At 37.9% G+C, this 25,222-nt stretch overlaps 1 protein-coding gene across 1 annotated transcript; it reads right to left on the bottom strand.

Annotated features, from left to right (window-relative positions):
* Positions 1–138: 138 nt before the first annotated feature.
* ITGAD (integrin subunit alpha D) lies at positions 139–23,446 on the bottom strand. The gene is given in 37 exon segments (XM_074281735.1): positions 139–533; positions 767–877; positions 1,294–1,395; positions 1,514–1,627; positions 1,897–1,974; positions 2,144–2,251; positions 2,432–2,510; positions 3,945–4,028; positions 4,528–4,607; positions 6,292–6,408; positions 6,510–6,651; positions 8,395–8,468; positions 9,591–9,605; positions 9,607–9,723; positions 10,055–10,209; positions 10,313–10,470; positions 10,589–10,662; positions 10,664–10,720; positions 11,555–11,764; positions 12,038–12,052; positions 12,054–12,104; positions 12,106–12,156; positions 12,159–12,182; positions 12,435–12,488; positions 12,490–12,578; positions 12,724–12,847; positions 13,007–13,080; positions 13,438–13,471; positions 13,473–13,589; positions 13,778–13,931; positions 14,412–14,557; positions 14,736–14,866; positions 15,603–15,717; positions 16,101–16,171; positions 16,769–16,872; positions 17,429–17,534; positions 23,280–23,446. Coding segments are annotated over 37 exon segments (3,480 nt in total). The 5' UTR covers positions 23,311–23,446; the 3' UTR covers positions 139–419.
* Positions 23,447–25,222: the final 1,776 nt, after the last annotated feature.

Here is a 25,222-nt window from a genome sequence, read left to right on the forward strand (position 1 = left end):
TCTGAGCCCCCAGTTTATATATCAACTAAAGAGAATCTTTGATTCACCAGTTTTTGCTCATCTTTATCAATATCAATTTCTCTAATCTCATTGGTTTAAATAAACACTAATGTTACTGGCAAAACACAACAGAAAGCATATATTTCACATTCTCATTTAATTTGGCAAATAGTAATGTGGTATGAACAAACATGGAAGCTGGCAGCTATTTGCATACAGGGAGTTTCACACATGTGTTTCCTCCTTTGTAAAAATTGATACACATATAAAATGCAAAATTTTCATTACTAACTAGGGAAAGCGATAGCATGTGACAGGAAAACAAAATTACCCTTCATGTTTGACATCCTTTCTGAGTTTAACCAAATGAGAGTATACTTGTATACATAGCACTCCTGAGTGATTGGCAGAAGAGACAGTTACTTTGGTGCAGGCAAATCATCAGTCAAGGAGTTGGAATCCTCATTGCTGAAGTGGATACTCTGGATGTTTTTCTCTATCATTTCTTTGTAGTGACGTTTGAAGAAGCCAAGCTGGGGGAGGGAAAGAGACATATAGAGAAATAGAATAATCAGGATATCATGGAACAAAGGAAAAAAAGGAAAAATTAGGTAACTGCAAAAATGTTGGGGAATAGAGAAAAGATGGTGACAAGGAAAAAAGAAAAGGTGAAGAAAAAAAGTTGGAAAGAAGGGATAGATGGAAAGGTGGAAACAGGGATCCTTGTCAGAAAAGGTATATAACATGGGGTACAGTGGAGTCTTACCTTGAAGAGCCCAACTGTTATGAGCACCAGCAGGAGAAGTCCCCCCACTGTACTGCCAGCAATAAGAGGGATGGGAATGTGAATTTCATATTGCTCCAGGACTGTTTCTGTCTAATTTCATGAAAGAATCCATCAAAAGAGGTTAGATATCTTGTTGGTAAAACTCACCAGTACCACAGGCATTGAGCCTCTTCCTTCTAACTTTTCCTTTCCCACCACTCCTAACAATTACCCCAAGCAGGGAAAGTTCTCCAGGCTCCATCTATCCTACTATTATCTGACAGATTAGACATTTACATGTATCACTATAGCACTATTTTTAAATTTTTTTATTTTTGCTGAGGCAATTGGAGTTAAGTGACTCGACCAGGGTCACATAGCTAAGAAATGTTAAGTGTTTAAAACCAAATTTGAACTCGGATCCTCCTGAATTCAAGTCTAATGCTCTATCCACTGTGCCACTTAGCTGCCCCAGCACTATTTAATCTTTTATCAAGAGCAGTCACTATTGACTGACTTACACATACCTGGGATTTCAAAAAGGCCTCCTGTCCTTGAAGTTGGTAATATACTGATTCATTAAAAATGATTTCAGCTGAGCTTCTGACTATCAGCTTCTTCTGTAGTGTCTGCCAAAGAGAGATTGGGATTACTGATTCTTTGGGCAGTTACAAAGCATAGGAAATGTGCCTGGCTCTAAAATGGGAAGAGCTTTGAATAAAATTTTCATGTCTAATCCCTACTTACTTGGCTGACCCACCCAAAGCTGAGATTGCCTTTGAGAGTGAAGTCAAGTTCTTCTTGGACACCAAAAGAAGAGATATCACATCTGATTTTGAGACAAACTGCAATGGAACAGTCCTGGAAAAGAGGAAGTAATCAAGTTTGGGGGTGATCAGCTTAAGGATAGATAACAAGAAATAAAGAAAACACAGATTTGTCTGATTTGAGGTGTGGTGTGTTTGCAGGTCAATATTGTATTACTATGTACTGTCATAGTGACATGACTCCAATTCTGAAATTAAGAAATCCAATTGTTACTTTTACCTTGCCTTACCTCCCCTCCCTCCCACCTCAACCTCCACTATGGGCAACTGGTTCTGGGGGCAGATACTAGAATTAATCCTCACCAGCACAGGGCTTGTCTGAATCTGGGTCTGGAAGTCAAAATAACTGGGCGGGTTTCTTTCTGAGACACACAAAATGTTCTGGAGGAAAAGAACAAGAGTGAGCAAGGAAGAGGAGAGGAAGTGGGGGGGGGGGAGGAAGAAAGGGAAGGAGAGTAAGAATATCATGGACACTTGGTTGGTTTGAGGGCAAAATGCATGATTTCTCTGAAGTAGGAGGTAAGAATCCCTCTAATCAATATTAGGGCACCTGGGGGGAGTTGACTGTGGTCACATTCCATACAATCATCCTATTTAGTTCCACAGGAACCCAAAAGTTAATGCTGCTTGGCAGATTCTGCTTACTCAGATTGTTCACCTGCCAAAAGAATAAAATTCTATATGTAGTAGATTTTCATTCCTTCATTCCAAATCCTTCTTCCATCTCAGTCCTGCCCAGAGCCACTTTGCTACTCTTTCCCTAATTTTTTTCCCACTGTCTACTGGTCTTTATTACTCTCCTACCAGAACCCAGAAGCTGTATTCCCCATCCTCTCACTTGATATTTGTGCTTGACCTCTTGGCTTTTCTTCTCCTCAGAAGCAGAGAAATTTAAGTACTTAGTAGATTCTTCCTTGCTGGAGAGAGAGGAATTACTGGTGAAAAGCAGGTTTTGGGGAAGTCCTCAGTTGTTCTCCTGATTTAGCATGGATTGACACACAGTCCTAAAGGGTCTAAATTGCTGGTTGTACACAAAGAAACATGCAAAATGTGTTCATGCAGAAGTCCCATTACAAATAAGAATGGACATTTATACATCATACTCAGGTTTGCAAAGCATTTTGCTACATTTCTTTTCTGGGTTCTCCCAATGATTCTGTGAAATAGATACTAAAGGAATCATTATCCCCATTTTACAAATGAGGAAATTTAGGCTAACATAGATTAAGTAATTTATCCATAGCTAGTTGTATCCAAGGAAGAGCTCTGATACAAAATTTCCTGACAGATTTGAAGTTCAGCATTTTATCATCCATTATACCATTCTGACTCTCATAGGAATAGGTAATTGTAGGTTGTGAGTATTTAAGGGCAGTAGGTAGGTCTGAGTGCTTAATGAGAGTTTTGAACAAGCATGAAATATGGTCATAGATTGTAAATAGTGCAACTGAAGAGGGGCACCATTGTTGTGTAAAATAATCCTTTTACTGGCATATTCATAGAAATAATGTAGATGTGAAAAAGCTTTCAATATGAAGCCTAAAATCTTAGAATATCAGGACTGGAAGAGACCTTGGAAATCATTTAATCCAACCTTTTCATTATGTGGCTGAGGAATTTGAATTTTAGAGTGTTGAGGAACTTGTCAGTGCTCCCAGATAGATGAGTAATCTAGACTAGCCTTACAGACAAGCTCAAAAATATTTTTGTGGTTGTTGAGTTGTGTACAATTCTTCATGATCCTACTTGGAGTTTTCTTGGCAAAGGTATTGGAGTGGTTTGCCATTTCCCTCTCCAGTTCCACCAAACCCAAATTACAGAAAGATAAACAGATTAGAAATCTTTTTAGTCCCCTGCCTTCCTGAAATAGACAGATTGGCAGTACCAGCCTATGTCACTTGACAATATTGACTCATCTTTGGTTTTAAAAATAATTTTCCTTTCAACTCTTTCTGGGTTTTCAGCTCCTTTCAAAATCTTTTTGGCACTCCATTTCCCTTTGGAAGATTAGTCTCAGAACCAATTAGTCACAGCTGTTTGGTATAATCTATCCCAGTACTGAGGCTTTGACTTTTTTTTTTTTTTTTTTTTAATGACCTTTCTGATAGTACTAACACCTCCTTCTTCTTGCTCTTTAGTTTCATTCCTCTGTGTGGCTTCAGACCACATCCTACTTGGGGGTGTGAAAATTTTACATCAGAAAAGTCCTGATCACAAAAGAGTAAATCTACTTTGAGATTTAGACTTCAAGTACAAGAAAGCAATGGTTTCATGCCAAAAGAAGGCTATGAGTACGAAGTATGAGTCATTGCTAAGGCAAGTGTCTTGCCAGCAGCCAAGAAAACTGATACCTGCTGATCACCAAGTAGACAGCATACTTCACCGGTACTTCCAGCTGGAATGTGGTTTTGTTGGATTTAGGTGTGTTATTTTCACTGGAGTAAAAGAAAAGGCAGGTCATTCTGGCAAATGAATATTCCCCTTTGCAAATATCCCCTTATTCCTTCAGTTCCAAATTGTTTTGTATCGACTTATCTTTATATATATATATATATATATATATTATATATATATATATATATATATATATACCTATATCACTTATCTTCATATATCAGTTATATTTATATATATATCACTTATTTATATCTATCTCTATCTCTATCTATGTATCTATGTATCTATGTATCTATGTATCTATCTATCTATCTGTCTAACTAGTTTCACCTCAATAGAATATAAATTTCTTGAAGGAAAGGACTATTAAAATTTTTTTGTATTACTAGCACTTAGCACAGTGCCTGGTCCCTAATATGTACTTAATAAATGCTTCTTAAATTGAATGGAAACATCTGGGGAGGGACTTCAGAGGTGGAGTGGTTTGGAAATAAAGATGACCTAGAAGGGAGGAAATTACACACATCTTGGACTCACCTGCTCACTTTAGTTTTCATGAGCATCTTGTCTCCAAGAATGGCAGTGGGAGAGATATCAAATGTTGCTACAAAAGTGACCTAAGGGAGGAAGGAACAGGAAATCACAAAAAATATAAATTCTTCATATACTTTGTTTCTTTTGAATCCCCCATAGATACCTAGCAAACTAAGCACCTAATAAGTGCTTGTTTCAGATTTATTCAACTGAAATGCAGTAATAATTAAGCCTGTGGGTATGCTCCCATCAGTCTCTCCCCTACAATTTCCTGAATAAGGTGAATTGTCCTAGACTGAGTCCTCATTTACTCTCTGGCTTTTGTTTAATGGAACATTCCAGTGAATGTTACTGACCTGATGCTATTGTTAATAAGGTTCCATATCTTGAGCTGGCTTCTGGGCTTGGCTTTTAATAGGAGATGAGGACCCAGCAGAAGGAGAATCAAAAAGATCAGAGAAAAGAAAGATCCTACTAAGAGAAAAGACACTGGAATCTTCAGAGAGATCCTCTGAAGGAGTTGTTAGAAAGGAAAGAAATACATAAATAGACACATTAGGCTGCACATGGAACTGCAGAGAAACTAATATTTCTACTTAGCCTTTACAGGAAATTTTGTGCATTTAAGATGGACATTAGATAGTAACTTGGAAAGAAGCAAATAGATGTTAAATATCAGCTCCAGAAGAGAGTTCCACAAAACTAAAACATGAGGATTGGCAAAGCAGGGCATTTGTTCTGAAGAACAATTCAGCCTAGTCTGTCCTTGATCCTGTGAGTCAGGTGGGCTATAGATCCAGAGGGCAGTTTGGGTACCCATCACAGTGTTGTTAGAAGCTAAAGAGTGTCCATGACTATAAAGGAGGATTCAGGTATAAGTTCATGTTATTATTTTTTTTTTCCTGAAGCAATTGGGGTTAAGTGACTAGCCCAGAGTCACACAGCTAGGAAGTTTTAAGTGTCTGAGGTCAGATTTGAACTCAGGTTCTCTTGACTTCAGGGCTGGTGCTCTATCCACTGTGCCACCTAGCTGCCCCATTATACTTGTGTGTGTGTGTGTGTGTGTGTGTGTGTGTGTGTTTGGGATTAAATAAAACCTGTCTTGCATTTGATATCCTGAGCCAAATCCCAGTATTCCTGGGTGAGGTCAAAGTAAAATAGAGAGATCATTGTTATTATTATTATTATTGAGAGGAGACACCAAGGTAAACATTTTTGGGGACTAGGGACCCAACTTGTGTTATAATTACAACGTAAAGCTTTATGTAATGAAAACATTTCCCAGTCCCAGTTGATAGCTCATTGATTTCATGTAACATCCTATAAAATATAATTTCCTTGCAAAACAATATGTATTGTTCCCTGAAGGTCACTATAAAGCTTTATGTGATTACATAGCTTTGTGTGATAAGCTTGTTATAAAATCACATTTACATTTAAAAGAAACTAGAGGGATAAGAATTCTTTTATGATATGAAGAATTGCCCTTAATTTACCTAATTTTGTAAGAGTGGATTTTCTGAAGATTGGGCAAATATTAAATAAACAATTATTAAATTGGGTTATTAATTTTAATTTTATTTATATATAAGAATAGGGTTCTATACAAGAAAAAAAGAAACAAAGATGAGAAAGAATCAGAGGATAATGAACTAAGAGGAAGAGAAAATAAGGAAGGAGAAAAGAGGAATGAAACGAGAAAGAGACACAGAGAGAGAAAGAGAGTGAGACAGAGAGGTAGAGAATCGGAAAATAGGAGGTATTAACCTTAGCTCCTTCATGGAAGATGGGGTGATTGATGCTGCAGTCAGTACTCTTCAGGGCCTTGTTCTCTGGCATTGCTGCCTCACATGCAATATGCCCAGATTGCTGAGGGTGCCAATTCTGGTAAAAAGAGGCAACTAGAAGATAATACTGTGAGACAAGGAAACTTGGGGGAGGAGAAAGGCATTAGGAAGAAACTATCATATTACTGTGCTATTTACCTGAGTCATTGACACTTTTCGATAGGACAATCCTGGGGGATATAAGAAGGTAACTATGGTTCTGTAAGAATCTTCTCCCTGATTTGTCACTGTCACTGTCACATTCAGCTCCAGATTACTCCCAACCACCAGGGTCTGTAAACTATAGGGAAAAAGGGTTAGGATTAGGGATCATAGTTAAGTTTGGGGGCTGATTTCTGAAGAACATGGAAATAAGGGGACAGGACCTATAAGAATATATATATCCTCCTTGTTGTTCCTCATATATGGCACTCTGTTTCTCTATTCCAGGCATTTTCATTGGTTGTCTCCCATGCCTAGAACTCCTCTCCTCATTTCTGCCTCCCGGCTTCTGACTTATACATGTTTCCCCCATTAGATCGTGAACTCTTCTGAGAGCAGGGACTTTTCTTTTTGCCTTTCTTTCCATGGCATACAAGAAGTACTTAAGTGCTTTTTGCTTTAAGTTAAATTGACAGAAGGAATTTAGAATTTGTAAGAAAAACCAGAGGCTGGCTGGTAGTTAATGGTATTTTGTTTCCTTGAGAGTGATTTCAGAACTGTAATGTCTGATTTCTGCATGTAAGACAACACCCCAGACCATCTAGATACTCAAGAAAAAAAAAGTCTTAAGACAGTCTTCTTCCTCATGACCATTCAAGAAATAACAATATAAATGCCCCAAAGAAGCAAAACTGTTTGAAATCTGTAATGTTCAGACCAGCCTTGATCTTAGTGCAGGAGACATGAGAGTCACCACCAGGTAGGTCAAAGAAAGAATGTCTCTCTTCCAGTCTTTCTTAGCTCTTGTATCACCTTATTGTAATTACATCATTACCGCATACTGAATGTGTGAACTTAGAGAACCAATACATCACCATATTAAGTACTAAGTATATGTAAACTAGATAACCATTGTCTCATCAATTCCACTGAGTTAACACCTTGTTGTAAGTATCCTTGTTTCAAGTGTAACACAGGTGGTCATGTCCTTCTTGACTTCTCAGGAAAGTTGAGAACACCAAAAGAAGGTGGGGAGCCAAACCAGACATTGTCAGCAGGTTCCCTCTGGGCTGAAGGGTCTTATACCTTACCCACTATCTGTGACCCTATACAGAAATCCTTAAAAGAAAATTAAGACCATTAAAATAATGAGTATGGAAAAAGTATCCTGGTAAAATGAAAAAAAAAAAAAGAATCAAATACCAGAATGTCAGAATAAAGATATACTGAAATGATATCAATAGTTGCATCAGAAATGCAATGGGAAATCTCTCAAGATAAAATGTCAGGGCACGACAAACTGATTGCCTAGATCCTGCAACATTTGGCAGAGGCAAATTTAAGAGAATACACAAGATATGTCCAAGGTGTATGCAGTTCTTTCTACAGCCTTGGCTCTCCCTTCTGACAGTCACCTCAGCATGGAGAGAACCAATTTAAAAACTCTGATCTAGAAGTTTGGATAGAAGTGCTTTATAGAAACTGATTCAATGCATCCTCTTCAAGGCTCCTGGCAACAGTAACTGCCTTCTTCATTGTGGAACACAATAAAAACAATAATAGATATATTGAAACAATTAAAGGAAAAAGTTAAATCAGGAAAAACATAACAAAAAAGGGAAAACTGGATGCACTAAAGACATATTGAGACAAAGTGTGACAAAATAATATCAATAATAAACATTTATCTCATTTTAAAAGTTGCAAAAGAGAGTTTAGAGATTAGTGACAAAAATAGGAAATGAACAAGAATTGGTCATTGGCAAAAACAGAATAAATTAAAAGATAATAGTAGCAGGCACAGTTGAAAGAGAAGAATTGGAAAAAGGTTAATGGAGATTACAGTGGAAGGACTAGAGGACAGATAAAATAGTTCACTTACCCAGAGAAATTAAAGGTAATGTTAAGGTCATCCTCACAGAAGTGATCTGTTCCACAGTTCTTCTCAAAGGGGAACTGCAAAGAAAATGCCTTCCTAATCTCTTCATATTCAACATTTGAACTTTGATCTCCAATTTTTTCACTAATCACTCCAGTGCCTAGAAATTCTGGCTATGTCAATGAACAAATATTTATTGAATACCTATTATATGGTCTATACTGAGGGAAATTTAAAGGAAAATTAGGACAAGCTGAACAGTAATTAGGAATTCTGATGCCTGGGAAAAATTTAGGAGAAGATTTTAACTTCAGGAAGAACATACATGGTGGTGAAAGTGGGAAGAAATGAAATTAGAAAAAAAGAGAATCTATTGTATTCATAGTGCAGTAGCACTAAGTGACTCAGCAAAGCACTGTATTTGTATGTGTGTTGACTGAAAAAAGTCCCCAAAGTGGGTTTATTGAGGAATTCCACCAAGCCACCTCTTGCTGATCCCTTCCTACGGAACTGGAATTGAGAAGAGGAGGAGATGGGAGGTGAGAAATGTGACAATGGAATGGCAGTGTGGGACAGAACTTTTATGGCATTTCCATTGTAGAGGGTCTGCAGAAGACTATGAAGTACTGAGCCAGCTAGCCATGGAAGAAAAACTAGGATAGCAGAATATGAAGAGAAACATCTACCACAGGTTTGTTAGCAGACTGGTACAATGCCCCATTAGTTTATCCTTAGTCATAATTTCAATGACAAAATCTTTTCCCTAAATATAAATTTGAGGAAAAGACTGACAGATGTTTAAAAATGAGAGAAGTAAATGTTAAATAATTTGGTACTTATGTGCAACAGTATATCAGAAAAGGGAGAAATCATTATAGGGTACAATTGAGGGGGGGGGAAGCTTTAGGAAATAGACTAGATCTGAGCTAGAGCTTGAAGAATTGGTAGGATTTAAACAGTCAGAGAGGCTAGGAAGAGCATACCAGGAAAGAAGCACAAAATGGGACATAAAGGACAAGACTGATAGATCAGCCTACTGTAGAGAATAACAGGAATAAATCTGTATGTGTAGGATGGAGAACAGATTATGGAAGACTTTAACTAACAGACAGAGAAACTTTGGGTTGATTTAGTAGGTAGGGAAAAATGAACCATTGTAGATTCTTGAGAGGAAGAATAGCATATATTATTAGACTCACATGGGAGGTAAAGAGGGTCCTGGGAACCCACTTCTAGAACAGGTCTGAGGTTCTCAGATGAGAGGATATGTTGTCCCACCAGAGAGAAGTTGAGGCGAAGACTGATGGGGTTCACTGAGTCTTCCACACAATACTGATAAAGAATGAACATCAATGAAATGAGGTACATTGGCCTTCTGTCTATTGATCTTTCCTTTGACTTCATTCTCTTTTCAGATTGAGTTATGGTCTCCATTTCATTTTTTTCTTATGCACATGAGGCCATCACCTCTGCTTTTCTAAGTTTTTAACCTTTTTTGGGTGCCAAGTATTCTACTCTTTCTAATTATGCCCCTTTCTAATCTCTATCTTTTACCACCACCTATCCTCCAACCAAAGCACAAGTGTTTTGCTCTTCAAATGTGCTTTCTTCAGTCAACATTTCCCTTTCCTTCCAAAATCCAGACATTCTAGTCTATACTTACTGGTAACAACAGTTTCACATTATCACAGTAATTCCCAAGACCCAGAGTTTTAATTCGATTTAATGTCCAGTTCTTTGTTTCAGCAAATATGGCACGAGGATTCAGCCGCCCAGCATCCAGAGCAAGGTCATAAGCCACAGAGCTAGAGACATCACCTGGAAGTGAAATCAAAAAATAGAAATGACCCAGCCTGAAACTCTTCATAGATAAAAGGATTTGAGTAAATGGGGATTGCTAGGTCTGTTGTAAAAGACTCACCCAGATGGTCTGGAGTACTTTTAGAAATAGTAAAGCAGATTATAGCAGTTCCCGCTTCTCTGTTGCTGGCCTTTTGTCTCCAACACTCAAATACAGATCTTGCTAACTCTGGAGGTGTGAATGTTATTGATACTTCAACTCTCAGTATTGGACATGTCCTGTGGGATATAAGACAGGGAAACAGCATACATGAGTTCTGGCAGCAGAGTAAAGTGTTCAGAAGCAGTATATTGGGTAACTAGAAGATAGAAGGGGAAGGTGTGGGGCTTTTTTCACCTGAGCAGCAGCACATGTTCCTGGGCTCCCACAGCCACATCCACAAGTCCATCCTGAGTGAGGTCTTGTCCCCCCACTCAATGACTGTCCAAAATATTGAAGTGTGTGGGAAAGGTGGGAGCCACTTATTCTCTGGGAATAAAATTGAAACAGGATCAGAGTTCATGGGACCTTCAGTGGTTCTCTATAATGTAGTTTCAACTTACTTTTCCCAGACCCATTTCGTCTTCTTTTTCCTTTTCCCCATTCTTCATTACAACTAAATTGGACTATTAGCAATTCCCTTAACTTGATATGTTATTTCTGCTTCTGCTCATACACATAGGCTCTTTCCCATGTCTTCATTACTGCCTCTCAGAATTCTTTTCCCCTTCTGTACTTAGCCCAGGTGCCACCTCCTCCAGGGAGTCTTCTCTAATTCCTACAGTGGCCCCAGTTATCAAAAAAATGCCCAGATCATGTAATACACATATCTGTATCCATGCAATATTCCTAGCCTTAGAATGTAAACTCCTTAAGGGAACAAACTATGCCATTTCTAATGTAATCCCAGCACCTAGCACAGTTCCTTCAACATAATAGGGAATTAATAATTGTTTGCTTAATTTAATTATATTACATTTATACCAAAAGAAAATTGATTTTTTTCCCAGTAGAATGTACTTCTTTAAAGGCAGGGCCTATTCAGTTCCCCCCCCCCCCCAGAATTGTTACCTTATAACTTAAGATAGTTCACAACATGTACAGCATAGCATATTTCACTAAGCACATGGAGTAGATACATAAGACATGTTTATTGAATCAGATTGAATTAATGATGCCTCTAATCAAATGCTTCAGAGTTTTGGCCCATCTTGCTGGATATTTTTTATCAGTGACTTGGATGAAAGAATAAATGAAGGTTACTAGCTAGTCTCAGAAGTCCCTCCCAACTTGGATGATAAATATCTGGGAATAATGCCTTACCTGGCTATAGGAAGGCTTGAAACCAGATCCAGACACACCATGAAACAGATAGATGGCTCCTTGGTTTTCTTCCTCCCCGGGTGCACCCACTACTACATCTGTTATTTTGTCCCCATTTGTGTCCCCTGCTATCGCCAGTGCTGCTCCAAAACGTCCAAAAGGATACCCCTGCTGCCCATGGAGAACAACTTCACACTTCCATTTGGCCCTCTGGAAAAGAAAAAATGTGAGAGGTTCTGATAATCAGGTAATTCCTTTTTTCCCCCTAAGGTAATTGGGATTAAATGACTTGCCCAGGGTCACACAGTTAGGAAGTGTTCAATGTCTGAGGTCAAATTTGAACCCAGATCCTCCTGACTTTAGGGCTAGTACTCTATCCACTGTACCTAGCTGTATCTAATCAAGTAATTATTGAAAACTATGTACTTTACATACTCATTCCCACTCAAGAACTAAACTCTATTCCCTTAGCAACTGCCTTACCTGCTGAGAAAAGGGGACAAATGTACACCTGGCCTCCTCGGTTTTGTTCATAATAATAGGGGGCTCCCAATGAGGATCAGGTCGGTGTTGTTATCACTGTTCACTTCAATGGGACATAGGGGTTGCCCCCAAAATAGGATCCTACCTGAAATGACAAATTCTGAAGTCATATTGCTCTTTCTCTTCTAAAGAAAAGACCCACCTTGATTGTTCTATATGTCTAGATTCAAAAGCCTTTTTCCTTAGAACTTCAAAGTCCACTTAATTCTTAGAAAACACACATATACACATACTCACACCCATACTCCATCTTTGGCTCTCCCTCTCTCTAATGCTTCTGTCTCTCTGTCTCCTCCCTTTGTTCCTTCCTCACAGCTCCAGGCTCTTTGTTCTTTACCTGTGTCCCTTTGACTTCAGCCTCCTGCTCCCAGGTGCCACCAACATTGGTGAAGGACTACAACCTTTCCTGTGTGCTGGTATCTAGGGCCCCCCAGGACAAGTTTCTGAACTCCATTCCAAATGGCTACCATAGCAGAATAACCTGAAGAGATAAAACCTCTGTGGATCTCCATAGTTGGATGCCTTTTGTCTTCTGTTTTCCTGATGGGGGTTGGGGAGGAGGACATCCAAAGAAGCAGTTCTTTTCCCAAACACATCTTCTTTCTCCCCATTCTGTTTTTCCTTACCCAGATAAGCATCATGCATGTCCTCTTTGGATGTCTTGATAAAGACAGGACCTTGATTTGAGGAGTACAAGAAGACACCTCCAGACCAGTCAAAACTCCCCACAGCTCCTAGGATTGGTCCCATCTAAGAGCAGAAAAATTGTTAGATCTAGAGATATTGAAATAATGGAAATACCACATCCTCTACTTTCATAGCCATGTATATACATGTTCTTACCTGCTTGTAATCCTCCCTTTCCCATTTCCACCACATAACCCTCATTTAGTAGGGGACCTCACTTACAGATGTAAGGGCAGCACTGAAGCCTGCCTGAGACATCTCATGTTGGAAGGAGATACTGCTTCTAGATTGAGTTCCTGTGAGAATATCACACACACAAATATATATTTCATATATATATATATATATATATATATATGTGTGTGTGTGTATTTGACTAAAGTTTAAAGGAAAATAGGGATTCTGAGAAGCAGAACTGAGGAGGGAGTACATTCCTGGGATGACAAAAAGTATAGAACTGGTCATTGTATTGTCATGTGAGGAACATCAAGAAGGCCACTTTGGCTGGACCACAGAATACAGGAAAGGGAGTGTGATGTGTAATATGCCTGGAAAAGTAGGTTTGAGGGAGGTTGAAAAGTTTTAAATGTCAAACAGGAAAATAGAATTTGGAGTCAGGATTGGATCACCAGTTAGCTAGGATTACAACCTACCCTCAATAGAAAAGATCTTCTCTTGAAGCTGTTCCCTGTATGTTCTTAAGAGTACTGAAACTATTCACCCGGAACACATGCTCATTTGCAGGTTTTGATCCAATTATGTTCAGTTCCTCCCGGGCGCTGACATATTCAAAAGCATCTCCTACCTGATATCAGCAAATAGTAGCAAAGTCTGATGAGGACGGCCACTCTTAGGAAGGATTGCTGAATTTTATGAAGATGTAAGGATAACAATTTCTGGGAGCAAAGGTAAGGGAAGATTTACCTCTCTAAAAGGGGAATGACTATCCTGCTTTGGGGAAAAGCAGTAAGTGGGGAAAAACAGGGCTCATACCCCAATTGCATATCGGATAATTCCTGCCTGGTCTGCTTGGGGGATGACATCTTTATACTGTAGCTCATCTTTGTATTTCTCTCCATCTGTGATTACAATGAGGATCTTAGTGGCATTCTTCCGAGCTCCATTCCAGCTTTGAAACAATTCAGTTCTATCCAAGGAAAAGAAAGGGACAAACCAATTTTTTTCCTACTAAAAAAAGCATAATTTTTGTTGGGAAGAAAGTCACAGAGTAACAGTTGATTCTGGAGAGGGGCACCAGAATATCTGATTTTTGGTTCAAGGGGGCAGGAAAGGTAGTGAGAAAATGACTGTTATTACTTTCTTATTGCCCAAGGTCTGTGTTCAAAGCTGAATCCTACTTATTGGGATTAGTCGTGGTTCAGCTCCTCCTGAATCATAGAAAAGTAAAATACTTCAAGGTAGTGATTAGGAAGCTTGAGAGAACATAGCAGATAAAGTTGCTTCAGTTGTTACTTTTACTATTTTCCAACCTTACTCTTTCTTACAGGAAAGGTGATGAGACTGATAGAACAATATTGACTTTGAGTTTAGGAAGGGATTGAAGCAGTCAGTAGGCCACTGAGATTCAAGTGGTTCAAGTGAAAAGACTATGTAAGGAGGGACTTACACTACTTTTCTGATGGCTGTGGCAGTGTAGGTCAAACCCCTCAGCTGCAAAATTGGATCCACAAGCCTTCCCCAGTTGGTGCTCTTTTGGAAGTCAGCAAAAGTAAAATGTGTTTTAAATATGTTTGAATACTGCATCAATGAGAACTGGAAAAATCAAGAGAATGCTTTTGGAAAACTTGTCTCCACTGCTCTCCAATCCAAGCTCAGAAAATGATTCATCCACCCTCCATCCAACCATTCCCATAGTAAAATGAAATTTAGTTACCATGCCACCTGTGATCCACAGGTAATAGAAACTAGACCTTTTCCTCCCAATCCTTACCTGTGTGTTGGTTTCTTTGAACTGGTCAATTACAGCTCTGACAAAACTCTTCATTTGCTGAAACTCATCGGAATTAATGCTGGCAGAGCCATCAATCAAAAAGACAATGTCATTTTCTTGCTTTGGACACTCTGTGAATATGAAAAGAGAGAGACATAAAGGTCATGAATTGATCAGTGAAATCTCCTGATAGACATTTTCTTTCCAAATAGAATCATAGTGGTCTTTGAGGTGGAAAAGACCTTAAAGGTAATTTAGACCAATGTCCTACACACTCTGCAGGAATCTCCTCCTTCTCTCTGTATATAACTAGTTCTTGAACTCTTCAAATCATAGGTAGCTCCCTAGAGTAAGGAATTTTCAATAATGGCCAAACAGGACTTTATCCTTGAGAATAGATAGTTTTAGTCAAGTGGAAAAATTCCCATTCCTTTCCCTCATCTCTGCTTCCTCATACTATATCAGAATTCCCCCATCATGACATCAGAATATTAGATTTTCTTCCACTTCAGTAAGGAATATGAACTTGGGCTTTAACACAGGACTCTATGAGCCTCTGTCAGGATTTTCAGAGGAGGGTTTGATGAATCCTAGGGTAGTCAGACTTGAATCCTTGTGACCTAGGTCTCTCTGCTAACATGTATGTATCACATATTTGAATACAGAATACGTAAATGGGTTTGTCTGTTATATATACAGTGAACCTAGATCTCTAATTTTCCATAATGGTCCCTGTTTCAAGAAAATGTATTTATAATTAGCTACTAGAGACAGAATATCTTTGGTTAGGAGACATGTTCCACTTTTTGGTTTGGGAAAAATGTAATCATCATGCATAGAAATATGGTCATCCTTACTGTGACTTACCCTGTAGGGCTTCTGGAATTGTCTTACATTGTTGTACCTTTGAATCCAGCACAAAACAGAAACCCTTCATGTATATATTCTTCCCGCAGGTTTGGTGTGCTGTAGGTCCACAGACCTGGGGAGAAGAAGGATTTGAGGAGAAGATACTGATACCAAAGACTTCCATCCAAACTCTAGCAAGAAGCCTTTTCCAGGCCTCCTTAATATTAGTGCTTTTCTTCCAAGATCCTCTCTACATGGGCTTGAACATAGTTATTGTTGTCTCCCTCATTAGCCTGTGAACATCTTGAGAGGAAGGACTTTTTTCCCCCTTAGTATTCCTAGGGGAATACTTAGCACAGTACTTATTGGGTAGTAGGCACTTAAAAAATGCTTGATTTGATTCTTTTCCCCATTTACCAACTTCTTCCACATCCAGATATTGTATCCTTTGATCTCTCATTCCTCCTTAGAGACTCCTATAGAGCCCTAGTTGCCTTGTGACCTAGGTGAACTTACCAGTAGTTGTGAGGAGTTTGTACTAGTAGCCAGAGAGAGTCCAAGGGACATGTTCACTGCCTCCTCGGGGGACTGGGAAAACACAGACATGCATGACTCATATATACACAGTCACACATATAATCAGGGTATAAGGGTCTTTAAGAGGGTGAAAAAGTAGGAGACTTGAGAACAATAGGGTTAACATATCAGTGAAGGCAACATAAGAAGTATCCAGCCCTGGGCCTTGGGATTCATGAACTAGGTCATTTTGTGGGGAATTCTTTTTAGAATCAATTTGAGTTGCTTGTCCCTGGTCCCTTTAATTTTTATTATTTTTTGGTCTTTCCTTAGATCTAAACCTAATCCATACAAGAGTGTTTGGTGTTCCAAGTCCCTGACCCAACTTAGCTTGTTGGGTACTGCCCCAAGTAATCAATCAACTAATAAGCATCTCTTAAGTATCCACTTAAGTATACAACATATGGAGAGGACAATATCCTCATTGCTTCAAAAATAAGAGAGATTCATCCAAACATTCGAGTAACTCCCCAAAGTCAGCAAAAAGCCATCACTTAGGTATCTGGAGGAGAAAACTGAAAATGGGTTATTGATAGGGCAGGGAACTAACAAACACCAGATGATGATGGAAGAGGTGAGAATTAAAAACAAGGGTGATAGGTACTCACTCTGTAAGGGGATGGGTAGACAACTTCTAGTATCATATTTGCACTCATAGAGTCTCCCTGTTTGGTTGGCAGAAACCTTTACCAAAGGAGCTCCTACCATGAGCCTGAGGGCATAGAGAGAAAACTGGCATGTAAAAAGAGATTGGAAGGAAAAAGACAAAATATCATTAAAAGACAAATGTTGAAAACATTAGCACTCATGTAGTAAGATAAGTGTTAGAGTTCGTGACTTTTTCTTAGGAAAGGCTGTATAAGAAACAAAAAAATGAAAAAAAAAAAAAAAAAAGGAAGTAGGTTGGTGTAATTGTTCCTTTTTTCCCATGCATTATTCTTCTAGCTTCTGGGAGAGCTGCCAGTAGGGGCAAAGATTGACTTTCAGGTTCAACTTGTGACATTACCCCCCCCTTCTCCCCAACTCTACTTACCCTTCTAACTAACCCCTCAGAATAACACATAGGATTGTCCTGAAATGATGGTGCTGAGAATTTGAGAATATTTTCACATTCCCAACACAGGATGCTCATGAGGTATCCCTGGTAGAAGGAGCAAAATGGTGCTCCTGTGTTGTTATCTCTCTCTCAGCTCTGCTCATGGGCACTTCAGTTAAAAAAACCAGGAAAAGAAAAAACTTCCACAAGTATATTATCCAGCAATACTTACCGAGAGCCTTTAAACTGAACTACACTCTGCCCAAAACTAGCTACATTCTTCTGGAAGATAATGGGATGTTTCATGTCCAGGTTGAATCCATGACAAGAGGCTAGGACTGGGAATAAACATACACACACACACACACAAATATACACAAAATGCTTTTTAGAGTATTTAGAACCTCCCTCACTGACATTTCATTCAGACATTGATTACCAGCTTTGTACTGGGTAAAAATAAACATGAAATTATAAAGATCCTTGACCAGGACCAGGAATCACATTGAAAATGTCTGAATGTAGGGGGAAAGACTTGGGTTTGTGGTCTGGTTTAAAGAATCTGAAGTTGGGAAAGTTGGAGTGAAGTTTGGATTCTGAGGATGCATCCCACCTCTGCTCCTTTGTTGCCTTGGGCAAATAAATTTGTGGGGCACATACACATATGTATGTGTGTATGTGTATGCATACATATCTGTGTACATATACACATAAATGTGTGTACCCACATATAGAATTATAGGATTATATATTTAGAACTGGAAAAGACTTTAAAGCCCATCTAGTCCAACTCTCATTTGACAGATAAGGATACTGAGACCCAAAGAAGTAAGTTAATTAGCCTAAACACTGAGAGTTAGAATCAGAAGTGGGATTTGAATATAGGTATTATGATTCCAATAGGCAGCTAGTTGGTACAGTGGATAGAGTGCTGGATCGGGTGTCAGGAAGACTCATCTTTCTGAGTTCAAATATAGCCTCAGATACTTATTAGCTCTGTGACCCTAAACAAGACATGTAATCCTGTTTGACTCAGCTTTCTTATGTAATAAAATGAGTTGGAGAAAGAAATAGTAAATCAATGTTATCTTTTAAGAAAACTCCAAACGGGGTTACAAAGAGTTGAATATGAATGAAAATAGCTAAAGATCAACAACTTATGTGTCCAACTTATGACTATTCTTTCTATTATAGGCACCATCACCTCTTGATCCAGTAATTTTCTCTTAAAAACTTTTTATTTCATCTCAGAATAGAATTTCCTATTTTTATGTCAGGAGCTCATTTTTCTACAAACTTTGTATTCAGCACCCTGGACCCATCTATGTGCTTTGGATCCCTATTTACTTAGTTTTTTTAAGGGTAAGAACTTAATCTTGCTTCTTCCCTTCAATCTTCTCTTGAAACAACAACTCTAGGGACAAAGGGGAGACAAGGGAAGGTTGCAGATAGCAGCCAAAGTCATATAATCACAGAATTTTAGAATTGGGCAGGACCTCATACACCAAACAGTGCATTGAATATCTAAAATAAGATCATTCCCTACCCCTTCCCTGTCGAACTGACCATCTGATCTTTGATTGAAGATTCCTAATGAAAAGGAAACCATTATCCATTTCATTTTTGCACAACTCTTAACTGTTGGAAACATTTTTCTATTTTTCTCTCTATTTTTTTATTATTTTGTTTTTTTCACAGTTACATGTAAAACAATCTTTTTGATGATGTAAAACAATTTTAAAGATTAAAAAAAAAAACTTTTCCCTCTGTCTTTCCCCTCCCTTTTCTCCCGTCATTGAGAAGACAAGCAACATATTTCCATGTTAGTTAAGTTATAAAACAATACACACACACACACACACACACACACACACACACACACACACACCCTACCCAAGAATAATAAAGTAAAAAAAAAGTATATTTCAATTTGCATTCAGACTCCATCAATTCTCTCTCTGGAGGTGAATAGCATTTTAAATCATTGTATTGCTGACAATGGCTAAGTCATTCAGTTGATCATCATATAATATTGTTGTTACTGTGTATACTGTTGATTCTACTTATTCACTTTGCATCAGTTTTTTTTTTTTTAGGTTTTTTCTGAGAGCATTCTGCTTATCATTTCTTATAGCACAGTAGTATTCCATCACAATTATAAACTACAACTTGTTTAGCTGTTCCCCAATTGATGGGTATCCCTTTCAATTTCCAATTCTTTGTCACTACAGAAAGAGTTGCTATAAATATATATATATATTCTCTTATCCCTTTCCACTCTTCTTTTTTGTTTATGGCTTTTAGGTAATCCAATACTTTAAAAATCATCTCTCTTTGATTTATTTTCCAAGTCACTTGTTTTTTTCCAGTGAAAGTTTTCACATTTTCTTCTATATATATATATATATATATATATATATATATATATATATATATATATATGTTTTTTCTTTTGCTGTTTTATTTATTTATTTATTTTTGGTGGTCTCATGGTCATTAAGCACTACTGAACCGATGTTAATTTTTAAGGAAATGTTTTCTCCTGTGAGCTTTTGTACCTCCTTTTCACTTGGAAAATTATACTTTTTAAGGAGTCCTCTTAAATAGACTTTTCTCGTGACAGGAAAAACATCCCACAGTGGAAACTAAAGGCATTTGGGAGAAAGATACTTGAGACAATGGTATAATAAATTTTACTCTGGTGTGCATCTCAACTATTTACATCTCTGTCTAAGTAACCAAGATCCGGGACTCCATCATTTACATCTCAGTAGATCTTATTTGGCTATAGGAACTTCAAAGAGTGTACTTTGTATCAAATCTGTAAGCATTTGAGGTATGTATATTTGTCTCTCTGATCAATAAACTTTGAAGAGTTCTAACCGAATTCTTTTGCCTGGCCCCTGTATATTTCCCATCCTTAATTCACTACAGGAGCTGAACTCCAACATAGAACTGTGACTAGCATCACCTGTTCCCTTTGGCCACAAGCTCTGGTGTGTTAGTGCTCGTCCTTGCCCTGGGACTGTGATCCTGATCCACAAAGGGACAATGCAACAGAGTCATGCATTCCATGCCAGAAAAAGGACCCTTATAAATCCTTTCTGGACAGTTGTCTAAGTCCCTTATTATCTGTAGACTGAGAGGCTGGAAGTTGCCATGGCCAATTTAGCTCCCCACAAGGTCTATTGCTATCTTGTGGGGAGTTTGCCTGCAGTGGCTTGTCTTTCACTCTCACCGAGGGCAACAGATCTTTTTTTGCCAATCTTCTAAGTTTTCTTGGGCTAGAAAATTGTTTTACCCCATCTGTTTGTGAGTTCTACTGCTCCAGAATTCATTTTGAAGGATTATTTAGAGTTGTTTGGAAGAGAAATTGGGAGAGTCAAGGAAAATCCTGCTTTTTCTTTACCATCTTGGTTCCTGGGAAATATTTTTTGACATTGAGACTCAATTTATCTTTTTGTATTTTCCTAGGAAGAATTTAATAAATGCTTTTTTTTTTTCTTCTGCTGAAGTTAAGTGACTTGCCCAGGCTCACATAGCTAGGATGTGTTAAGTGTCTGAGGTCACATTTGAACTCAAGTCCTCCTGACTTCAGGGCTGGTGCTCTATTCACTGCACCACTTAGCTGCCCCTAATAAATGCTTTTTTATTCATTCATTCACTCAGTGCTTCTATTTCTGCCCTCCCTCTGGTGCCAAACCAAACAAGGCTAATAATCCCTTTTCTATATTCCAGTCTTTAAACTACTTGGAGACAACTATGATTTCCCTCTGTACCTTCTCATCTCCAGGTAAGTTCCCTCACCCAGTCTTCATATGACATGGACTCAGTATTTTTAACTACCTTCTCTTTTCTTCTCTGGATGCTCATTTTTGTTCTTCTTGAATGGTAGCACCAAAGTCTGAACATGATGCTCTAGATTAAGTCTGATTAGGGCAGAGTATGGAAGGATAATCATTTCCTTATTCTGGAAGCTCTACGTCCAGTAAAGCAATCTGTGATCAAATTAATTCTTTTGGTCAGCATTGCAGAGTGTAGTCATTCAATGCTAAGTGCCCCTGAATGACCAAACTATATTGGGAATTTCAAACAAAATAGAAAAGATAATCCTTGATCTTTTATCAACCAGAAAAAAAAAGTTAGATCAACTCGGTGATCAGTAAATAAACTGAGACATTTATTCAGGATTGAGGAATTGCGAGTTAGGAAAGCAAGCTTCCTTATTCAGACAGAGATGCCTGAAGAAGAAGGGAGAAGGAGGTTCTTATATATGCATATATATATTTATACACACATATATATATGCAACTATGATTAAAACTTTCTTAGAAATTACTCTTCCTTAGGATTTTCCAAATAAACAAAATACAAAATAAAAAAGAAACCCTAATGTATCACATGTCACAAAATGATACTTATTCCCTAGATATTAAAGAAAACAAATATTCATTTGTATATTCAAATTCAAAATTATAGAACGATCCAATACATTTATTTTTCCACACCTCCGAGGTCATTGACTTAGAAACATCTGAGGAGGCATCTCCTTCTACCAATACAGCTTTTAACTTTAGAGTTTTGACTGGAGCTTTGAAAACTAAAGTCAAGTATAGGTCAAGTCAAAAGTATTGATTAGACCATACTGATTGTAGCTTCAGAAACTGGAGCAGAAGAATCATTGTCTCTTGGGGTGGAAGACTTTAGAGTTCATCCAGTCCTGGCTCAATTTCATTTTGCATATATTAATATATATTTGAATATGTACTTGTCCTCCCCCTGATCTCCATCAAAAAGTAAGACCCTTTTTTCCCTTAGTGTAAGAAAGTTGAATCTAATAACAAAAACCATAAGGAATCTGGGGAGAACAGGGACAAGGCTTAAGCAGAAAAATGGGAAACTGGAATTGGAACATCTGAAGCTTAGAAAGAACTGAGGCATTAAGGTAATAACCAAGAGCTGGTGGCCAGTACTCTGGTGGCCCACCATTACTGTGACCAGGCTCTCTGTCTTCCAACCCTTATGAGTTTGTGCTCATTTCTTCCTCGTTAGAAGGAGTTCTTCTCTTATCTTTCACCCCTACACTGTCAGGGTAGTTCGGATCTTAATGGGTAGAGAACAGTGACCATTTTTTTGGGGGGGGGATATTAAGTGACTTGCCCAGGGTCTCACAGCTAGGAAATGTTAAGAGTCTGAGACTAGATTTGAACTCATGTCCTCCTGACTTCAGGGCTGGTGCTCTAACCACCTTGCCACATAGCTGCCCCTTTTTCTCTTTCCACTTTCTTTTCCTCTAACATATGTTAACCATCTCATAGGAGTAATGCACTATCCATGGCTAGATACCATGATCAAAAATATATATAGTTTCTGCTGTAATGGAATTTATAGTTTAGTAGGGAGAGATCCGGATAAATATAAAGTGAATTGGAATATGAGTCCATTATATTCCATATTTACATTTATGATTTACAAAAGTATTTTCCTCACAGCAACACTAGTACAGAGGTAGGGCAAGCATTCTTATTCCCATTTTACATATAAGGAAATTAGGGTTCAGAGAGCTTAAATATCTTGCTTAGAGTCACATAGTTGTAAAGATTAGTGAGAATCAATCATCTCCTGAGCCCAGTTTAGTGCTCTTTTCTCTTTAACACACTACTATCCCTTAAAACAAATAGAAAATATGCTATAAGAGCTGATGAGGGAGAAGTTACTTGTAAACAGAGGGATCAGGAGAAACTTTATAGAAAAGGTGGCATTTGAGTTAAATTAATGGAGCTCACCATTTTGTCCCATATCTGCTTTGGCTATAGTTTGTACCTTTTTTTTTTAATTTTTTTTTTAGTTTGTATCTTTTAGTCTTCATCACATCATTTTCTTATTTATTCTGCCATTCCTATGCTACTCCTCTACCTCATCTCCATCCCCAAGTCCTATTCTTGTCTTCTTCAATCCTTCTTTCCAACTGTTCTTTTTTCCTTCTCAGACCTCCAATGTATAGACTGCTAGAGGGGTATTGCTCTTTCTATTCAATCACCTCACCTCCCTTCCCCAGTCCTAGGGAAAGGGTCTCCACTCACCTGTGATCAGGAACACAGCACCAGCTGCCATACCGGAGTGGTTTTTGAGCTGCCTCCTAAGAATCAAATAGTGCAGGGTAAAATGACATAGGGGAAGGAGAGGGACAGAAGCAGACTGCTGACAAGGGTTTTATGGGGGTTAGCTCAATAAGTTGCCCAGCACTGAAAATGGGGGTGGAGAATTTCAGTTAATCATAGAACAGAAGAAGCAGGCGAAACGAGCACAGTTTGAAACCAATCAACTGTCCTCTCTTACACACTCTTGGCTCCTTTCCAGAACCTCAGCACCTCATTTTTCTTTCATTTTTTCTACCTTTTGATCAGGACTCCGGTGAGGTTGTGAGCAAAGCTTGTTTAAAGGAGGAAAGACATGGAAAGACACAACTTTTTTTTTTTTTTAATAGAGATGAGAGGTTTGACATGATTCTATTTCCATTAAAAATATGGCTCATGTTTTGTTCATATAAAATATATGAACATAAGGCTCTTTGATGATTTTGCATTGAAATAATTTCTGGAAATGTCTTTCTTGCCTCCTCCAAATCGAACTCTCCCTTGTAAAAAGAGAAAACTATATAAAGACTAATAAAAAAAAAAAAGCAGCTGGTACAGAGAGACCACTATTTGGCAATTTATGCAACATTCTACCCTGGTTTTCCCCTTTCTTCTAAGAAGAAAGAAATAGGTTTAATTAGCTGTCTTTGAGCACTATTATTAATTTTTAAATTGCTCCATTTGGTTTCTATTTAGAAAATTTTTGAATTACATAGCTGTAGTTACTTTCTTTTAGGACATCTTATTTCACTCATCATCAGTTCTTATGTATCTTTGAATTTATCTTAACTCATTTTTTTACTTCTTGTTTAATAATATTCCATTAGTTGTATATACCATTTTTAAAGCCAATATCTACTACATAAAGTATTATTAATATTTTATTGTAAATTGAACCCTTTTTTCTGTCTTTTACTTTGGGAATATATGCTCAGTGCCAGGAGTAGTGTTTCAAAGGTTGTATAATGCACATTATAACTTTATTGAATTGCTTAACCACTTTTCTTTTATAATTCCAACCTACTATACAGAGTGGTTTGATTAATCCACAGCTCCAACAATGGAGCTCCCTATTTTTGTCACCTTTGCTTAAATATCTGGAGAATATGAGGTAAAACTTCAAAGTTGCTTTGACTTGTGTTTCTTTCAAAGTGATTTGGAAGATATTTTCATATATTTATTTTGAAAGCTGTTCTTATCTTTAAAAATTTTTTTTATTTATAAAACATATGCATGGGTAATTTTTTCCAACATTGACCCTTGTAAACCTTTTGTTCCAAATTTTCCTCTTATTCTCCTTACCCCCTCCCCTAGCTGGCAGATAGTCCAATATATATTAAATCTGTTGAAATACATGTTAAATCCAATATGTACCAATATATATGGTATACATATTTATACAGTTATCTTACTGCACAAGAAAAATCAGATCAAGAAGGTAGGAAAAGAAAAACTGAGAAAGAAAACAAAATGTGAGGAAATAACAACAGAGAGAGTAGGAATGCTATGTAGTGTTCCACACTCTATTCCCATGGTTCTCTCTCTGGGTGTAGAACATCACTGAACAAGTGGAATTGGTTTGAATCCTTTCATTGTTGAAGAGAGCCACATCCATCAGAATTGATCATCCTATAGTTTTGTTGTTGCCATGTATAATGATTTCCTGGTTCTGCTCATTTCACTCAGCATCGGTTCATGTAAGTCTCTCCAGGCTTCTCTGAAATTATCCTGCTGGTTGTTTCTTACAGAACAATAATATTCCATAGTATTCATATGCCATAATTTATTCAGCCATTCTCCTATTCACTTTCCAGTTTCTAGCCACTACAAAAAGGGCTGCCACAAACATTTTTGCACGTGTGGGTTCCTTTCCCTCCTTTAAAATCTCT

The sequence above is a fragment of the Sminthopsis crassicaudata genome, chromosome 1 (assembly GCF_048593235.1).
Source record: "Sminthopsis crassicaudata isolate SCR6 chromosome 1, ASM4859323v1, whole genome shotgun sequence".
Classification (NCBI taxonomy): domain Eukaryota; kingdom Metazoa; phylum Chordata; class Mammalia; order Dasyuromorphia; family Dasyuridae; genus Sminthopsis; species Sminthopsis crassicaudata.